Source organism: Plodia interpunctella, chromosome 21, assembly GCF_027563975.2.
Source record: "Plodia interpunctella isolate USDA-ARS_2022_Savannah chromosome 21, ilPloInte3.2, whole genome shotgun sequence".
Lineage (NCBI taxonomy): Eukaryota > Metazoa > Arthropoda > Insecta > Lepidoptera > Pyralidae > Plodia > Plodia interpunctella.
Window position 1 is genome coordinate 3,896,970 of NC_071314.1, and position 17,277 is coordinate 3,914,246.

A 17,277-nucleotide genomic window follows, 5' to 3' on the forward strand; every position below is an offset into this window, starting at 1 on the left:
TTGTTTCTGTTGCTTTATATAATGTTTATAATAATAAGCGATATTATTATATTATTCTATCATACCTAAATGCAATTCTCTCATAATATCCGACAAATCAGTCTAAAAAGTCTTCCTCTAAAATGAGATTCCCTGCAATTGCAGGATTATTGCTCCAGGAGTTATGTGTGAAATATTCCTGAATCCAGACCTGGATTCCGAATCTCAATTTACTGTGGCCATAATTTCTACCTCCTGGAATCCTGTTTGTTATCTCAATATTCGCCTCTTGGAATATATATGATCCTAAAAGTTTAAGGATTCAATTTCATATAAGCTTGTTTCGTTCGGGATAGTGGAAATCTTTGAATAAAATGACTTTGTATCTTCATCTGTTTATCTATTTATATTAATTATATGATAAATATTAATACCATTTTAATACATTCTTTTAATACATTCTTAATTAAAATGAATAATTTGTAAAAACAAAATGTAGGTACTTAATTTTCAAAAATGAAATGATACTTAGTTTAACATAACATAGATTATCTAGTTTGGTAATATTGATTTATATATTTACCATAAGGCACGCTTATAGTGTTTACATATAACATTTTAAAATAAGTACATTCACTTGTAATTTAGTGCGATACATAAACACCAGTTAAAAGCGACCACAATATTTGTAAAAAATACATTTTGTTGACGTAAAAAATAGAAGAAACAGGGGATATAGGTAACATGTGAGATAAAATTGTGATTCAATCACGTATAATCGAAAAAAATCACTCAGAAAATCAATTGTATACGTGCTAACCTTAACACCGGTCAATTTACACAGTACAAAGTGAGGTATTAACCATTTAAAAAGCTACCCTCCTTTACTTCTGGTTCATAAAGCCTTTACAATAGAATCCTTGCGGGCCGACAGACCATGAACCGGCCAATGGTCCATACAGTTCACTACACTTATATATAGCTTCATATACAGCTCCAATGTTACTTCTGTTGAACTAAGAGGCATTTTACTTTCTCTTTGCTAATTCTCATTTTATGTTTATAAAATAAACTGGAGATATATACAGCGCTTTGATAAAGGATAAGGTATATATATGAAACATTTTAACCATGCTAGACTAGAATACTGATATTATAAACTACTACGAGTTTGATATTATATTTAAAGGGAATTTATTACAAAAACACAGTGAATAATTAAACTCACTTAAGCGTTAACGAATGCTAATATAGTTTTGTTCAGATAATATCTATAAAATGAACTTTCACCTACAGCCATCCCAATAGCAAGGAATGAATTACTCGGTGTTGGCAAAAAAGTCCAAAAAGCAGATGGCACAAACAGCTTAGTTATATATATATGTAAGAAAGTATCATGATACTTTGTTTATTTACATGAGTTTTTGTAAAAGAGTGGATGATATTGAATTTTTTACTTCAACAGTTTTCACAGATTTAAGCTGATAAGTTACTAACATAGTGTAAAGAAAATTGTTACTAATATTTACAATGAATTCTATCCGTGATATAGAATGATTGATTATGCATCAAACACAATTGATCATGACTTTCTAAATTCGCAACTCTTGGCTATGTCTGTTCCGTAAGGAATTAAGACGTATCTGATACAAAAGCCATAATTTTTCGCGGCTGACTGTACACGGAACAAAACGATCCATTAACTGTAAAGTGATGCATGGCGATCGTAAGGCTCCAATGGCGTTCTTTTACGGCATGAAGAATGGCGCACACACACGAGGGGTTTAACAAACTAGCAAGTTCTACTTTACAATGTCTACGTATTGTAAATTGTATAGATTCAGTAGATTTTTTTAGAAGACCCGAGCTCTTTTTCCTTGTTTTACATACAGGAAAATTCGCCTAGTCTTAGCGGAAAAGTCAAATCTAATGTGTAGTCAACGTTGTCACAAGTTTGAAAGCCGCGTGAAGTTGAGAAGATAAAATAGGATTAAGAGCCTGGGCCCTGATGCTCCACGATTTGGAAAAACAAAGAGAGAGATACATGTATAATCTTTTATTAAAAATAAATTTATTAAGTAGGCAATAAACGAGAACAATAAAGGAGAAATGATTCTTACTGTTGGTATCGTCAAATTTTCAACAGTATGCTTGCTGTCTTTAAATATGTTTTTATTTTTTAAGTTGTTAATGGGAATAAAAAATATATCATCGCCAAAGCCCGCGTTCTTTCAATGAAAAAATAAAAAAGAGAATCAGTTTATACAGAAAATACAAATTCATTTCAGTTATCGTGTAATAATCACAAGAGTGTGTATATTTTAATTTAAATCGTGTTTTCTATATTATTAAGTCTTTGGTATCAAATTGCCATAGAACATCCTTCCAAAAATCGACATAACCTTTATTCAACAAATCAGAAAGCCATAAGAATTCACGCGCTAACAAACGAAAGGCTGAATTCGCAGTGTATATTCAATTTCCTGCGAAAACTCGAATTGAACCTTTGTAACTTCAAAAGGACATGGCTCTTTAAAATTTCATTTAAATAATTCGACTGTAAAAGGGACTGCCAGCAGGACAAAGGGAGGCTAAATAGGTAAATTAGACTCAGGTAGACTTCTATTGACACCCAAATTTATTTAGCTTTGTCACAATTTGGTTTTGTTTTTAATTCGAGTTGTATTTGTGGTTTTGGTGTGAGGTGTTAAGCGTCATCATTTTTACAAATGCAAGATTTTAAGATGATCTAAAATAGTCTGTGTCTGTCTTTCTCTATTAGTATATGTATAGTTGTGTCCCAAAACTGCTCTCCTCTGAAAAATGTAAGCAAAATTATACGTTTGAATAATTCATAAATTTTTCATGAAACTGTCCGACTCCAGACACACTAATTTTTATTGAAATTTATTCATAAAAGCTCGTGTTAGCAGTAACATAATTACTAAAACACAATTGGTCTTCACAAATATCATTCGTCGAGTCGACACGCCAAGAAGAAGTAAATTCTAGTTCAAACACGTGCAATCGTTAGAGATAACACGGCACAAAATATTCGGTGTTCCATCTCCGTGAAAATTTAACAAGATCATGTGAATACTGCCTGAGGTATTGTTGTGATAAAATCTAACAATAGTAAAGAGATTTTTTTTTTTAATATTAGGATAAATCACACAGATTGAGCTAGCCCCAAAGGAAGTTCGAGACTTGTGTTATGGGATACTAACTCAACGATACTATATTTTATAACAAATATATAGATAAACATCGAAGATCCAGGCCAATCAGAAAATTATCATTTTCCATCATGACCCGGACCTCTCGGTTCAGGGGTACTCACTTTACCACTGCGCCACCGAGGTCGTCAAAAGAGATTTGTTATAAAATAAAAGTTACGTTAGTATTGATTGATATTTCATGATCTAGAATTCTAGTCCCTAGAATCCAAATAACACGTGTCCCAAGTCTATCTTAAAAATGTCTAAGTATAAGTAATAAATGTGTAAGTATAAGTATACTTACACATTTATTTATTTACTTCTGATACTTCATGAAGTACCTATAGTACCTATGGTACCTAAAATGTGTATACCGTAACATAATATAATAATTAGGTATTCTACGGATACAATCTTTTCCTCATATTAGATTATGCGCTGTCAGAGAGTATACAGTATAACAAACATGACATAGAACAATTAATGCCACGGACTACCTAAAGAGCAGCGCTGTAAGGATTGTAGTACTAAGATCATCGAATTAAAACAACATAGCATTGACAAAATATTGTAAGTACAAAGCATTATACTATGAAAATATCAGAATAAGGTGTTTGGCATAATAAAAATCGCGGTTATATGAAGTGTCGAAAACACATAGGGACCTCAAAATGTCACATAATAACAATTACATACAGTAACGAGGGGATAATTCACGAGAATACAAGGACGGTATAAAATATTTCAGCAATTTGTAATATGGCGACATAAATAGATAGAGTCTAAAATTACAGCCATTCGGCCTCTTGAATGCAAATACGTAAACAAGATACACACACAGCATTTAGAAATGAAACTCAAATAAACGTACCCTCGTTTCGAAAGTGACACACTGCTGTGCAGAATATTAAAATTTGAATCCTGCCATTTCTTACCCTATAGTGCGACGCGGCTGCCACATAGTCTTGAGGAACAATGTAATATTATTGGGATTTATAAAATTAATTTCGTTTAAAATTTATAACCAAATCTCCTGTTATCTCGGTCTCTTTTTGATGATTTTTTCATCATGCAAGACAGATACACTGGAGGCTTGTATCATCGAGTTAGTATATATACCATAGCACAAGCCTCGAACTTGCTTTGGGGCTAACTCAATTTGAGTAATTTGCCCGTATAAGTAAGTATATATATATTTTTTTGGTTTTAAACCATGCTTGTGTTGTTAATACCTAAATGTAAGTTGAAATTGTGGAATTTAAATGTTCATCAAATTATTTTGCGAAAATCAAAATGTTTCTGTTTGAAAAGATGACCCGGCAGGGTATGGGCCCATGCGACTCGCGCCGCAGCGAGCCCCTTCGTTTCGTTTCGACGCGGACAAAATATTGTCGACGATCGCGCATCCGTGTGTCGCGAACCAGTCGTGCGTGTCTTGTTATGCCTATAGAGAATTAACAATTGAAACTAGAAATTAATTACATCTAGTGGGCTTATAACCGACCCTTTTTACGAGGGTGGTATGCGACCCAGCAATTTGTTTTGGTAATCCTTCTTATATTATACTGAACATAGTCAAAACTAGCCTTATTATGGATAGTAACAGTGTGGCCGAGCCTTGCTGGATTTTTACTTTATATAAATTAATATAATATAATGGTATTAAATAACCAATGTAGTTTATTGTACAATTGAAATTATTTACAATATTATCCTCTTTGCAGTTGCATAATTAGGCGGCGTTCTAGCGATTGACAAAAGCGCCAAGGCAGCGCGACGCGATGCCGTAGGTAATTGCATTTTACTTTCATCAGACATACACATGCAACATTATATCGTTCACCTAGGATGTTAGTTTAGATTTCCTATCTGAAACAAAATAACCCATTATTGAGCTTAGTTGTATAATAAACAGCTTTAAATGCGTTTGTCTTTCGGATGCTGTAGCAAAACTTTTCATTGTTCTCTAATAAGTTGAAACCAGTAATGCAGGGGCGAGTTTAAATTCAAAGTAACAACTTTTCTATTGTTACAACAAAATGAGTTTCATTCTTTTAGGGTTGCCACATTTGCTCTTGGGTGTACCTATTTGCAATTTACAAAACCTTATTTCTTGCATTTTTCATTTAGTGTTTGGAATAGAAGTACCTATACACATCTCGAATTTCAGAAGAACTATTGAGTTTTTTAAACATAGCTTTAGCAATCGCTGTATATAATATTTTTAAGAAAATTATCCCATAGTTGGAAATCCAATATAAAGCAACTTCGGATCAGTTATGTCAATTGCCTTTAGGCGACTTGACTAAAATCCAATAAGAAGTCAATAAGAGGAGTGATACCTGCATTTAAATAAGTATCTAAATTTTGATTCAAGTACGATCCTTTATTCATAGCACATCATATAACAATTGACGTGACAACCCTATCAGGATGAAAAGCATTACGATTCGTTTTATTGGCTCGCCCGTCTATAGGTATTTACATATGAACAAAGTACTTATACAATAAAAGTTGGACTACGCAACGTCCTAGAGTAAAATAACTTTACGCGAAGCGAGTTTTTCAAGTGCTTTGCATCAAGCTTTTATTTTAAAACGACCTTCATACGTGGAGTTAACCAAACTCTTTCTCCATCTGGGATCCAGAACCTTTACAGAAAGGGTGCTGCTATATAATTAGGTTTTAGTTTACGGAGATCTTTATGGGTCTAAACCCATTAAATAGGGCAGTTAGTTTTAATGGATACAGCTTTTAAGTGACGTGTGTGATAATAACAGGCTGTCTTAAATCGACGCCTGTAGAGAAACTGTATTCCTCAGTGAGTGTTGCCCCCCGGACGTACGCAGAGACGTGGCTGCCTCCACTGAAATGACCAAAAATGAAACGAATCCTTAACACCCACTGCACGGTCATGAGCCAATTTCCCAGAGACTAAAAAGCCGGCATAGTTTTATTAAAGAAGTATCGACTTTGACGACGCCACCTAAAATCGAATGGATGGGCGAGTACGATGCGAGTGCGAGTGCGAATGCGAGGCGATACCGCGCAGCGTCTCCCAGTGTCTTGACGGAGCTCTTTCCACCTGGATCTAGTTTACCTTGCCTTGGTTTGTTTATTAATAGGCTCTGAACATAAGTTGGTCCGTTTGTACTCGTCTCTGTGTGCTTCGGACATAGTGTAATCCGTTGTGTGTTGTAATTTTTTTAAAGTAAATTCATAGTGTACTATGAATACTATGAATTTACTTGCACAAAATATACAAAATATTGCTATTCAACTGTTGCAGGCGCTTCGATCGATCAAACCGTCTCGCTCATAAATTCAACAAACAATTTTTATACCTCACACAGGATGAGTTGGGAAAAATTAGATTTATAGTAGAGACGTGTGTTTCACGCGTCTACTCGGGAGCCCATCAATCTTGTCTTAGCATAGGGCTTTAATTAAATTTGCCACCGAGTCACTTTAACTGCTCACGTTAAAATTAATAAAAAAAGTATTTGTATTATTCATTAAAATAAATTTTTCGTTTCTCATACTTGGTAAGTAATAATTACATGCTCGATACTGATACCTATATAGAGGGTGGTAGAAACAGAAACCAACACGGTCGGGAAATACTCATATTGCTTCCTTCTCGAGGGCGGGAAGTGAATTTCTACGATACTGTTAGTTAATTATAAACAGCCGGTAGTGTCATAAAAAATAAGTGGGTCTAGATAGCTGTGTTTGCTAATATTTAAAATTTTTACATCAAAATTTAAAAATATTTTAGAAATATAAGTTTTTACTTTGTAATTTTCCTTAAATACGAAATGAAAAGTAAAGTACGTAAGTTTCACACGGTTGAAAGATGAGACTCTGCTCTGTTGAGATCTTTTGGACAATTAGGTATTTCTGTTAATATACATTAAAATCTACAAAGTATTTATTAAAAGATTCAGCCGTTTAATATGTATAGCTTTTGCTCATCCAGTCAGCTTTTGTTCTTTGCTGCAACTTCCCTGGCACACACGAATTTACGTAATAATTCCTGAGTAAATAATTGTAATAAATCGTATGGGCATGGGAAAAGTCTTTGTAATTCCGAAAGGTGTTCAATCATGTTCTTCTAATTATGTTCTATTTTAAGATCCCCAAAACTAGTAGGAGAAGCATCGACAATGATTAAAATTAAAATTCAAGATTATTAAGTCAACTTAGAATAATACCAATACCGTATTGACGTCAAAATTTTACTTAAAACTATGTCTACCGTTGACTTTCAAAGCGTAAGGTGAAGAAGTGGCGGCGCAACAAACTTCACTGCAGCCTTTTCTCCAAGGTTTAAAGATTATAATTATAATTGGTTGAGTTCTTGAAGATTCCACGCGTAATGAAAGATGATGTAACTTACAAATCCAGAATTGTCGGTAGACATATGTATTTTTACGGTTCAATTAAAATAGAAGGAAAGAAATTGTGTGGTTGGATCGCGTGGAATCGTATACATTGACCGAGTGACGTTCTGCATTCTAATGTAATATGTAAATCAATTGGGAATCGCGTACAGTATAGATGCATTAAATATAAAAATTACAGAAGCGGTACGTTGAAAATTGAGCGCTGTGGTTATAGAATATTCTTTAAACACAGCCCACGACCCACCTCATGGGAAGTACTCACTGCAACCTGTCGACGCCTGCAACGCTTTTAACACCCTTTTTGTTGAGTTGATTATATATATATATATTATCTTATATTATCTTATAATTTTATTTAATTATTTATCATGGGAATGATTTCATTTAATTTGTTATGGGAATTATCTTCTATATTTTCGTTATTTTATGATCAAAGGCGCGATGTCACAATACGCGCCAATTAGAATCAACCGCTATTGTGCGGTGTGAACTGAAGTAAAAGCTGACTTAAAATTGTCACACACTGGAGTGAACGCAAAAGAATACATGACAATGGGATTTTGTGATTCCTGGCTAATTTGGCAACAAACCAAGATACAACAAATTACACAACACTTATATAAAATAAAATTATACCATGATGGGCTTGGGCCAGCACTTAATATTTATGAGGCCCCCGGGAGACAGGCACCGAATTGTTCGAGTGAAATTGGTGCACATATTATCAGACATCGTCTGGTGATTCAGATATAATATGGCATCAAATATATGCTACACTTTTTGGTGCATAATTTTTAAACATGAAATTAAAACACGAATAACGCCTTGAATTTGCTACTTTTTTGAAAAGGTAGAGCATTTTCACACTGGCAGCTTACGTTTGACAAGCACGTTTTATTTTTAATTTCGTGCCAGCGACGCGTTGCAGGAATATTTAAATCCAGTAATAAATTGAAACTCCCAGTTGCACCGAGCCAATTGCCAATAGCGCGCGGATAAAACGAGACAAATCGGCAAACTTCGTTTAAAATATCACATTGTGTCTCGTCACTGCCAGTTGAATAACATTTTTATTGAAGACTAGTTACTTTACGCGACTATGTTTTAAAAAAAATATTTTTTTGTTTATTATTAGAGATATTATTAGAGAGGAATATATCGTGAATTATTCTGATGCAAATGCTGATTTTGCAGTTCTTTTTTTAATACCGACATTTTTGGAGCACATCCAGCTCAAATGAGAAAAAGCTATTCCAGAGAAAGTAAAATGATTAACGTATCACCCGTGGATATATTGAGAAAGTTGTTAAGATGAACAAACAATCCCAGATTATCCGTCAATGGATCTACCCGAAATTCAGTAGGTATCTGCAACAGTGTGACAATTAGTCACTGGCCACATGGTAGACTAAGGGTAGACAAATATTTAAGTCAACAAAAATATAATTTAAGACAAAATTATACTATCTATACTATAAGGATACATATAAGTAATAAAACTGTTAGTGAGCTATGTTTGTTCGCGCAAAACGTAAAAACTACTGGCCGGAATTGAATATAGTTTTCACAGTTATATTATATAGTCTAACTTAAAATCTGGTACCTATAGGTTTAATAGCGATAAGTTCCTTAGGACCCGAGATATTGTTAAAAATAAGTTATGAGCGAATGTAAAAAATAAACGCGGGCGAAGTCGCGGGCAAAAGCTAGTATCTTATAATTTATTAACTTGTTCAAACCAAAAGCTATGTTGTAGAAACTGTTATGGCCGAGCAAAAATTGGGTTTTAACATTAATTACACAGGCGTGCTAACTGCAGCATCAAGCTACTACAAGCAATTCTGTTCGGAACCTTGAATTTTTCAGCTGCACGCTCAGATAGATTTATGCCCGGGCGTAAACCGGGCGTAAACATTTTTGACCATTGTAAACTGATGACCATAATAATGAGAATGAGAGATAATGAGATGGATAAAAGGAGAAGGAAACAAATTGAATTTTGAATGGAAACTTATGGAAGACTCTATATAATAATGGACGTAGCTGGAAGAGGTCTGTGTGTGTGGCACAAGCTGTGCCGCACACATAGACCTCTTCCAGCACTAAACCTCACTTCACAAAAAAGATAAAGCATATTTTAAGCTAAAGTGTGTGTGTGGTATTGTCACTATCGCACTTTACAAAATTTCGCATTGACAGAACGAGAAAAATATATAACGTGACGTATAAAATATATGCGGTGACCATTCCCCATCAGGTAAGCCGCAGGCTTGTTTGCTTGTTCAGTTGTACATATACAAAATCATGGATTTAGTAAGTACTTTGTACGGAGTACCTACTAATTATACCATGTACAAAATATACCGAAAACACCATATAGCCTAGAACCCATAGAGTTCTACTGGAGCGAGGAGTTATGGGCATAGACATGACTCGGCAATGATTCGACTTTTTTGCTGACAATGCTAATTATTAGAAAAAAATTGTGAACTTGCGAACAAAAGAAACGCAACCTCTTCTAAACCTTTTCTTTATATATTGATGTCTCCTGTCATTTTTCTGTCAACTCATACCATAACACCTTTAATATGGACCTCAAAATTTACATCAAAAGTCTTCACGACATCGTGATTTAATATTAAAAACCAAGAACAAGTATGTAAAAATTGAAACATGGTACTGGATAACGATGACAAAAGTTTGAATAAACTATGGGTCAAGGTGGCTGTTCAAATAAGAAAAACAATGTTGGCCTGACTTTTAATTTGAACCAGTTATTGATAGTAATTGGATCCGTGGTGATTTTGGTGTTATTATTCCTCGTTGTATGCCACATAACCAGTGGTCAATAATATGGCAAAAGCTGCTCCAACCTATAAAATAGATTTGGTACAAGTGATATTGATCTCGTTCGCATTTGTGATACTTCTTATGGCCCTTAGTTGGATGTGCAAGTACTTCACACATTCGTAAGTACACACCGTACACTATTTAGAATAAAATGGCGAAGAAAACGGAAAGTTATAGTAACTTTACTATTGATATCGTGTCTATTGTTATAATAGGCTTCACGTTTATTATGTGGCTGATTCTTATGAGCTGGGCCTCCAAATATCTCAGTGATCTTCCACCGTGACGTCCCAAAGTTACATATTTGTGAAACAAAAATGTACTATGGAAGAATTCGAATCTAAATGTAATCAAGACAAACATATCGACTGTTATTTATATTTCATTCTATATTTTTATTTATTTTATAAATGCTTTCTGTTCCGTACAGTCGGCTGTTTTATTTGTAAACTAGCAGCCTGTCAAGTAAATACATAATAAACACCTATGCCATCCTACCAATCACACTATTGGTAAATAAAAATAATAATGAGCCTACTGCTCAGATATTATTATTATTATTTTTGAGTTTATGGCCAACATTCAGCGCAGCAAAATTTTTGTCCATATCCAGATGGATACTATTGAGATCAATAGTTCGCTGATACAGGGGCCAGTTTCTCGAGCAATTGAAGTTCATTTAATCAATTTTCTCAATTTTTTTTTCGATGGTTTTAAGCAACTTTACAAATGAAAGAGTTCGATCGATACGTTCGCTCCAAATTTTTGACGGTGATGTTTTGTAAATGCAGAAACGGTGACCTTCAGAAAGAAATGGAGAAAAGTGATGAACTGAACTTGGACGTTGCGTGGACAAACGGCCATGATAAATTTAACCAGCTTTTTGTGTCCGATATTTTGTCGGATGATGGATCCGGACGGACGCCGTAGACAAACAGCGTATTAGTTCTCTATCGTGGAAAAAATCCTTTCGCCATAATATAAACACACACATACACAGATAAAAATAGGACCCTTATAGGATCACTTCGCCGCCCGTCAGTCTGTCAATACCCTTTTTCTCAGGAACACGTAAAGGTACTTATCTAGTTTAAATTTATACAGAATTCTCAGGTGAGAATTATGTATAAATTTAAACTAGTGTACCTTTTCGCCGCACACCTGTGTGGCGAGTAAAATCTAACTTGTAAGTCAACATGACTTATAAAGTCTCAAAAAAATTTATGAGTAACATAAAAAAATCATTAGCTCAGTTCAGCTAATCAGACCTATTACAATGTAAAATCGAAAATTTACGTTAGTCAAAAAACATCAAACTACACAAATGCAATTCCTTACCCTTCTATAAAGAAGGCCTACCACATTAGTGGGCATGTTTAAATGGCCGATGATGATGACAAATTAATTGCAAATTCGTAACTGTAGCCGCCGCGTCTCCATCGAAATCCAGGGTAACTTTACATGTGGTTGCCTGTACTTATGTCACAATTTTTTTTGGTATTACTGTACTCCATGCACGGACCTCTACAAAGCCACATATATGTATGTATCATCTGTTTTACATATGTGTACAAAATTTCAGCTCATTTGGGAACCATCAAGCGGAGTCTGTAACACAGTCAATGTCACCGATAGAACGTGGCAGACACGAAGCACGAAGCAGGAGGTGAAGACTGTGTAAATGCTGCGCCCACATAAGAATTAAAAGAAAAATACTACAAAAGAAGTTTATTTCCATATCGGATATTTTAAAAGAGAAAAACTTTGTTTAGATACAAAAAGTTTAACTTGATGATGTCTTTTGAAATACACATTAAAAAAAATTATATTTTTCATATAAAAAATTAATTATGATGATTAATAGTGATAGTAAATAAAGATATAAATTTTTAGAGTGTATATTTTATGAAAAGACACGTCAAGTTTGTATACATTTATATTTATATACTTAAATAATTTTGGTATTAACTTCGTGTAATTAATAAGTACAATATTTTTCTCATTAAAAATAATAAGTATATGTATACATACCAAAGAAATAAATTATTAAATTAAATAAATATAACATAATTATGTATTTTAATAATTCATATAAGGTAAGCTGTTCCAATATCAAAATTATTAATTCAAAATGTCGTTCTTATTGTCATTTCTATTGTGTCTTTATTCGTCCTTGCTGTTTGAGCATAAGTACTTGGCCGAATTCAGAAGCTGTTCTACACGCCCACGCTCCAAAATCTTCTGACAAAAATTCGACTGTTTTGTATACCCACATCAGGCAAGAATGTGGGAAATATCCAGTACTTCTATGGGTGGATCCAAGCAAGCTTAGTGCAGATGCCACATACTTTTCAGGGGGTGGGACAACGAAATTGGGGCTCTCAACGCCTGTCATATTAGTGGCGATCAAGCTTGGTGATAAACATTGTATTATTATCCCTTTGTTCGCATATTCGTATCTTAGTCCGTCTGTGAACTTCACAACGAATGCCTAAAAAAATGTTTATGGTGAACAAAATTTTGAACCACAGATATTATATCTGTTTAGAATACTGCAATAATTATTGTAATGTAGAGAGCTACAATACTCAGCCATGAGAAGCACGACTGTAAAAAGATCTCTATCTTTTATTCACATGGCTGAGAATAGTGGTCATTAAGTGGAATGAAACGCACACAACAACTTTCTTGCAGTATTAATGTGTGCCATTGCTATTTCCATTTCACACCCGAGATGATAAAATTAACTACCTACAGTGCTGAATTTTTCACGACGTTTTCATTCATCGGAAGTGTGATGAATGAAAACTACATGAGTCAGATTGGTATACAAATTCAAATGGCACAAGTAGGATTTGAATCTTTTCGGTTCCCTTAACCATTAGACCACCACCGCCATATATCTGTTATATTTTCATGTCTCATAAACATATAATAATATCTCTTACCTTAGCAGCAGAGTATACAACGAGGAGTGGCGATTGCAAGTTAGCTGAGGCTGACCCCAGATTGATGACTATGCCTTTGCCACGTTTCACCATTTCTGGCAACACCAGACCAGTTACGCGAATCGTAGATACAACGTTTACGTTAACCAGGTCTCTCATTAGCTTTTTCCTGTTAAAATTATTGTCAATATCAATGTTATTTCTGTAATAGACTTCGCACTATATAGATATAACAGCTGTCAATGACAACGAAAATGTGGCCGATTTGTTATTTGACGTGGCCATGGATTATTAAGTACTTCGAGTACCTACCTACTAATTCCATGGACGTAACTACTAGCTTCGCTCTTGTGAATAAATAGGATAAAAAATATATGTACAGCACATATATTTTCGAGTAAGTATATTCTATACGTAGGTGTCTCTGATTTCATCTAAATACATCCATATCTATATATGGTGCGTAGGTAGTAAAAACGTATATTTTAAAAGAGTAAAAAGTATTTTCTGTGTAGGTTAAAATTAACGTCACAGTTGACTAGCGCAACTCACTCCTAATTAAACAAATTACCAATCGGGTAGATCCAAAAAGTATTCCAGGTAGGGGTACGCTAAACCAACATTGTTTACCAATGTACCGATTTCAAGCCCTTGTATTTCTTTCTCCAGTTTATCATAAATTGATTCGTCTCCAGTGAAGTCAATTTGTATTACTTTGGTCTGCACATTGTAATCTTTTTCTGTAATCATAATAAAACGTTTATTTTCTCACAATTTGTATCTTGGGTTTCGAAGCTCAACGGCTGAAGAGGAAACCCAAAAATCTTTCCGATAAGAGAGACTCTATAGCAAATTAAGTTACGGTGAAAAATTCTGGTCCATATATTAATTAAAACGAATTCCGTCGACCGATATCGTAGCGACAGCTGTAGCTGTATTGTACGGTTGAGAGCAGATAATCCTGACTCCCTTGTGATAGTAAGTCATTTAGAAAGAGGTCGGGTCTATTTGCACCCGACTGTAATTGACATGTAATTAGCAAATTTTAATTTGAATAAAATATTTTAAAAGAGAACATATAAAAATAAATAAAGTAATTAGTAAGTAGTTAATTTGGTACCTATTTTAGTAATTTTTTTGTAGTATTTTTTAGTGACTCTGATGAAAGATTTTTTTTTAAATTGTAGTTACGCACCTATTTTGAAATAACTTGACCTTGTCTAGTGTATTTAATTAAGTTCTTCCATTTGCGTTCGAGCGTCATACATATGTACAACATGTAGATATTTACCTTTTAAAGTTTTAGGTACGTCATGTATAGCTTTACCTTAGTTAGTTAAATAACTACCTACCTATTTCACTGGCGACCTTTTTTAATTTATCCAAAGAACGACTGACTAGAATAATATCACAACCGCGGTCAGCCAACTGAAATCAAATATTAATAAAGATCTATAACAAAAATAGTTAAGTAAATATTTTTATGTTAATTCATGAACATAGCACAAATTTGTCAAGAATTATTTCTTTTATATTTTGCACTAGCGGCTCGTCTTAGCTTCGTTTGGTTAAAAACATAAGAAATTATACACCTGGACCTTCCTTAGAAACCACACGATCTAGTAGTGAAAACCGCATGAAAATTCATGTAGTAGTTTTTGTGTTTATCGCGAATAAATAAACAGACCGAGATGCGACAGAGGACTTTGTTTTATAAGTAAAGAATCCTTACTTTTATGTTTGTTAAATATATTTTTTAAATAAGGATGCAGTTTTTCATACGTCTTACCTGTCTGGCATATTCCTTCCCGATTCCATCGGTACAACCAGTGACCACTAAAAACAATAAAATTATGCATCTGATGATAATTATTTACATAATTATTTACTAACATATAGTTCTTAATTTTTATATTTTGCTTTTATACTGAAGGCCTACCACGAAACATGCAAACACGGAACACGTTCCTGACGTCGTCGTGCTACGTATTTATGTTTTATAGCAGCCCCCTGACTACTTTAAGAAAATTTAGATCATACTGCTTAATTCAATTCAGGAACGACCTTATAGATCTTATCTATATATCTATATAACGTCTTATCGATCATAATCTAATCTAATTAATGATCTTATCTATATATCTTATAGATCTAAATATTTTCTACGACATGATAGTTATTGACAAATTTATTCGGAAATAAAACATTCACATGCACTTTTTTCACGACATAATATTGTAAATTTATTTAAAATTATCATACTTACTAACTACTACCAATCTAGCATTTAGGAACGACCACTTCTGAGAAGAAATGCCGAAAGAAACACATTATAATAGTGTTGGTTCCTATCATGCCAGAAAAGCGTATCAGTGTTTTCCCTCACGATGAAAAACCTTCACAGGATGCATACAAACTCATGCGGCACGAGTAGGACTCGAACCTGGGAGCTTTCAGTTCACAGGCGTCACTCAAAACCACCAACAATTTGTTGTAGGCATTATAAAATAAATTAAATTGTACTCACAAGCCCACTGTCCATACGATCTAATATCTATTTTATTACGCGACGGTCCTATCCAAAAAGTGTACAACACATTCCATATTTGCTTTACAATGAATAGAAAAAAGAAAAAAGATATTTTGTAACATAATTCAGTTAGCGCCATCACGAAAGTGTAGTGAGCTGAATAAAGTGACAAGTTCAAATGATTTTTTTAAGTGTTCAGTTACACATATACGTTCCAATATTCAAAACCCGGTTAAGTGTGAGTGTATTTACTCATGATGGTTCCGCTGTAATTTAATTATGAAAGTCAGGGTGTAAATAAATAAATTTATTTCCTAACATATATACATTTATTAAATCATTACGTTTGCGTTGCATCAATATAGTATTAATTGATTTTATCTCGTAATTAAGTTACATTTTGAAAAATATCATCATCATTGATGATACTAAATTCGATTCGATACTAAATCGAGTATAATTTTGTAACGCTGCCAGCCTATTGGTTAAGATAACTCAAAGCAATAAATTGCCAAGATTTTTGTATGTACATATTTATGAATATATTTTAGTTTTAATTTAGTTCTGACGAAGCATGTGGCAATACCTACAGCTCTTCTGTGAACTTTTGTTTAGTGAATCAAACAATTTTTAAGATTAAACATTTTTTTATATTTAGTTTTAGTGAATTATTATTTGTTCGCACCGCTCTAATATAAATACATGAAGCACGTAAAATCTTAGATTTTGAGATGTGGAACCCTAAAGTTTTATTAAAACATGATCACCACTGCGTTAACTTGTTAAGATGGTATTTTAAAGTTGGTAGAAAAAGGTTAGGTACCTACAAACTTTTGACGATAATAACAATGTTAAAATATATTCGATAATATTCGTAATATTTTCATAAGAAAATGCCTTATTTTGTTGCCTTGTGTGCTGGCAATGAAAACAAGCTATTACATTTTGAAAATAAGCAGCTTAAAGTTATTGGTCTCTTTTTGTCATCCCCACATGTTCCCAAATACACTCGGCTGTGACGATCCGGGTCCATTCATTCGAAGTACAGGCTTCGCTCTCAGCATTATTAGCAGGTATACGACTTTGGAGTTGGACTTATTTATATAAATCCTGTCTTCGCGGCGTCACAGCCCTAAATGCAACCCGAGAACATGCGGAGATGAGAGAAGATATTTAAATTTGATGTCAAACATGCTTTGACTTTGATAAGACAGGTAAGTACCTATTTAATAGATTTTCGATAAATTAATGATGTGAAAATTATAATAAAAATTAAAATAATAACAAGTACTTGTACAATTCTGTTTTCCATCATATTGCATGTTTACCTTACGCTACCTTACTTT

The 17,277-nt window shown here is 33.7% G+C and overlaps 1 protein-coding gene and 1 long non-coding RNA gene across 2 annotated transcripts; both read right to left on the reverse strand.

Moving 5' to 3' along the window:
* Window positions 1-533: 533 nt before the first annotated feature.
* Window positions 534-7,907, reverse strand: LOC128679455 (uncharacterized). The gene is made up of 3 exons (XR_008405754.1): window positions 7,848-7,907; window positions 4,903-5,066; window positions 534-2,795 (listed from the first exon to the last, which is right to left on the reverse strand). It is a non-coding gene; the product is annotated as an uncharacterized LOC128679455 (long non-coding RNA).
* A 4,601-nt stretch (window positions 7,908-12,508) lies between these two features.
* LOC128679382 (very-long-chain 3-oxoacyl-CoA reductase-like) lies at window positions 12,509-16,120 on the reverse strand. Its single transcript, XM_053761567.2, has 6 exons — window positions 15,929-16,120; window positions 15,191-15,237; window positions 14,754-14,829; window positions 13,973-14,141; window positions 13,402-13,570; window positions 12,509-12,944 (listed from the first exon to the last, which is right to left on the reverse strand). The coding sequence occupies exons 1-6, from the start codon at window positions 16,068-16,070 to the stop codon at window positions 12,606-12,608; spliced, it is 942 nt and encodes a 313-aa protein (XP_053617542.1). The 5' UTR covers window positions 16,071-16,120; the 3' UTR covers window positions 12,509-12,605.
* Window positions 16,121-17,277: the final 1,157 nt, after the last annotated feature.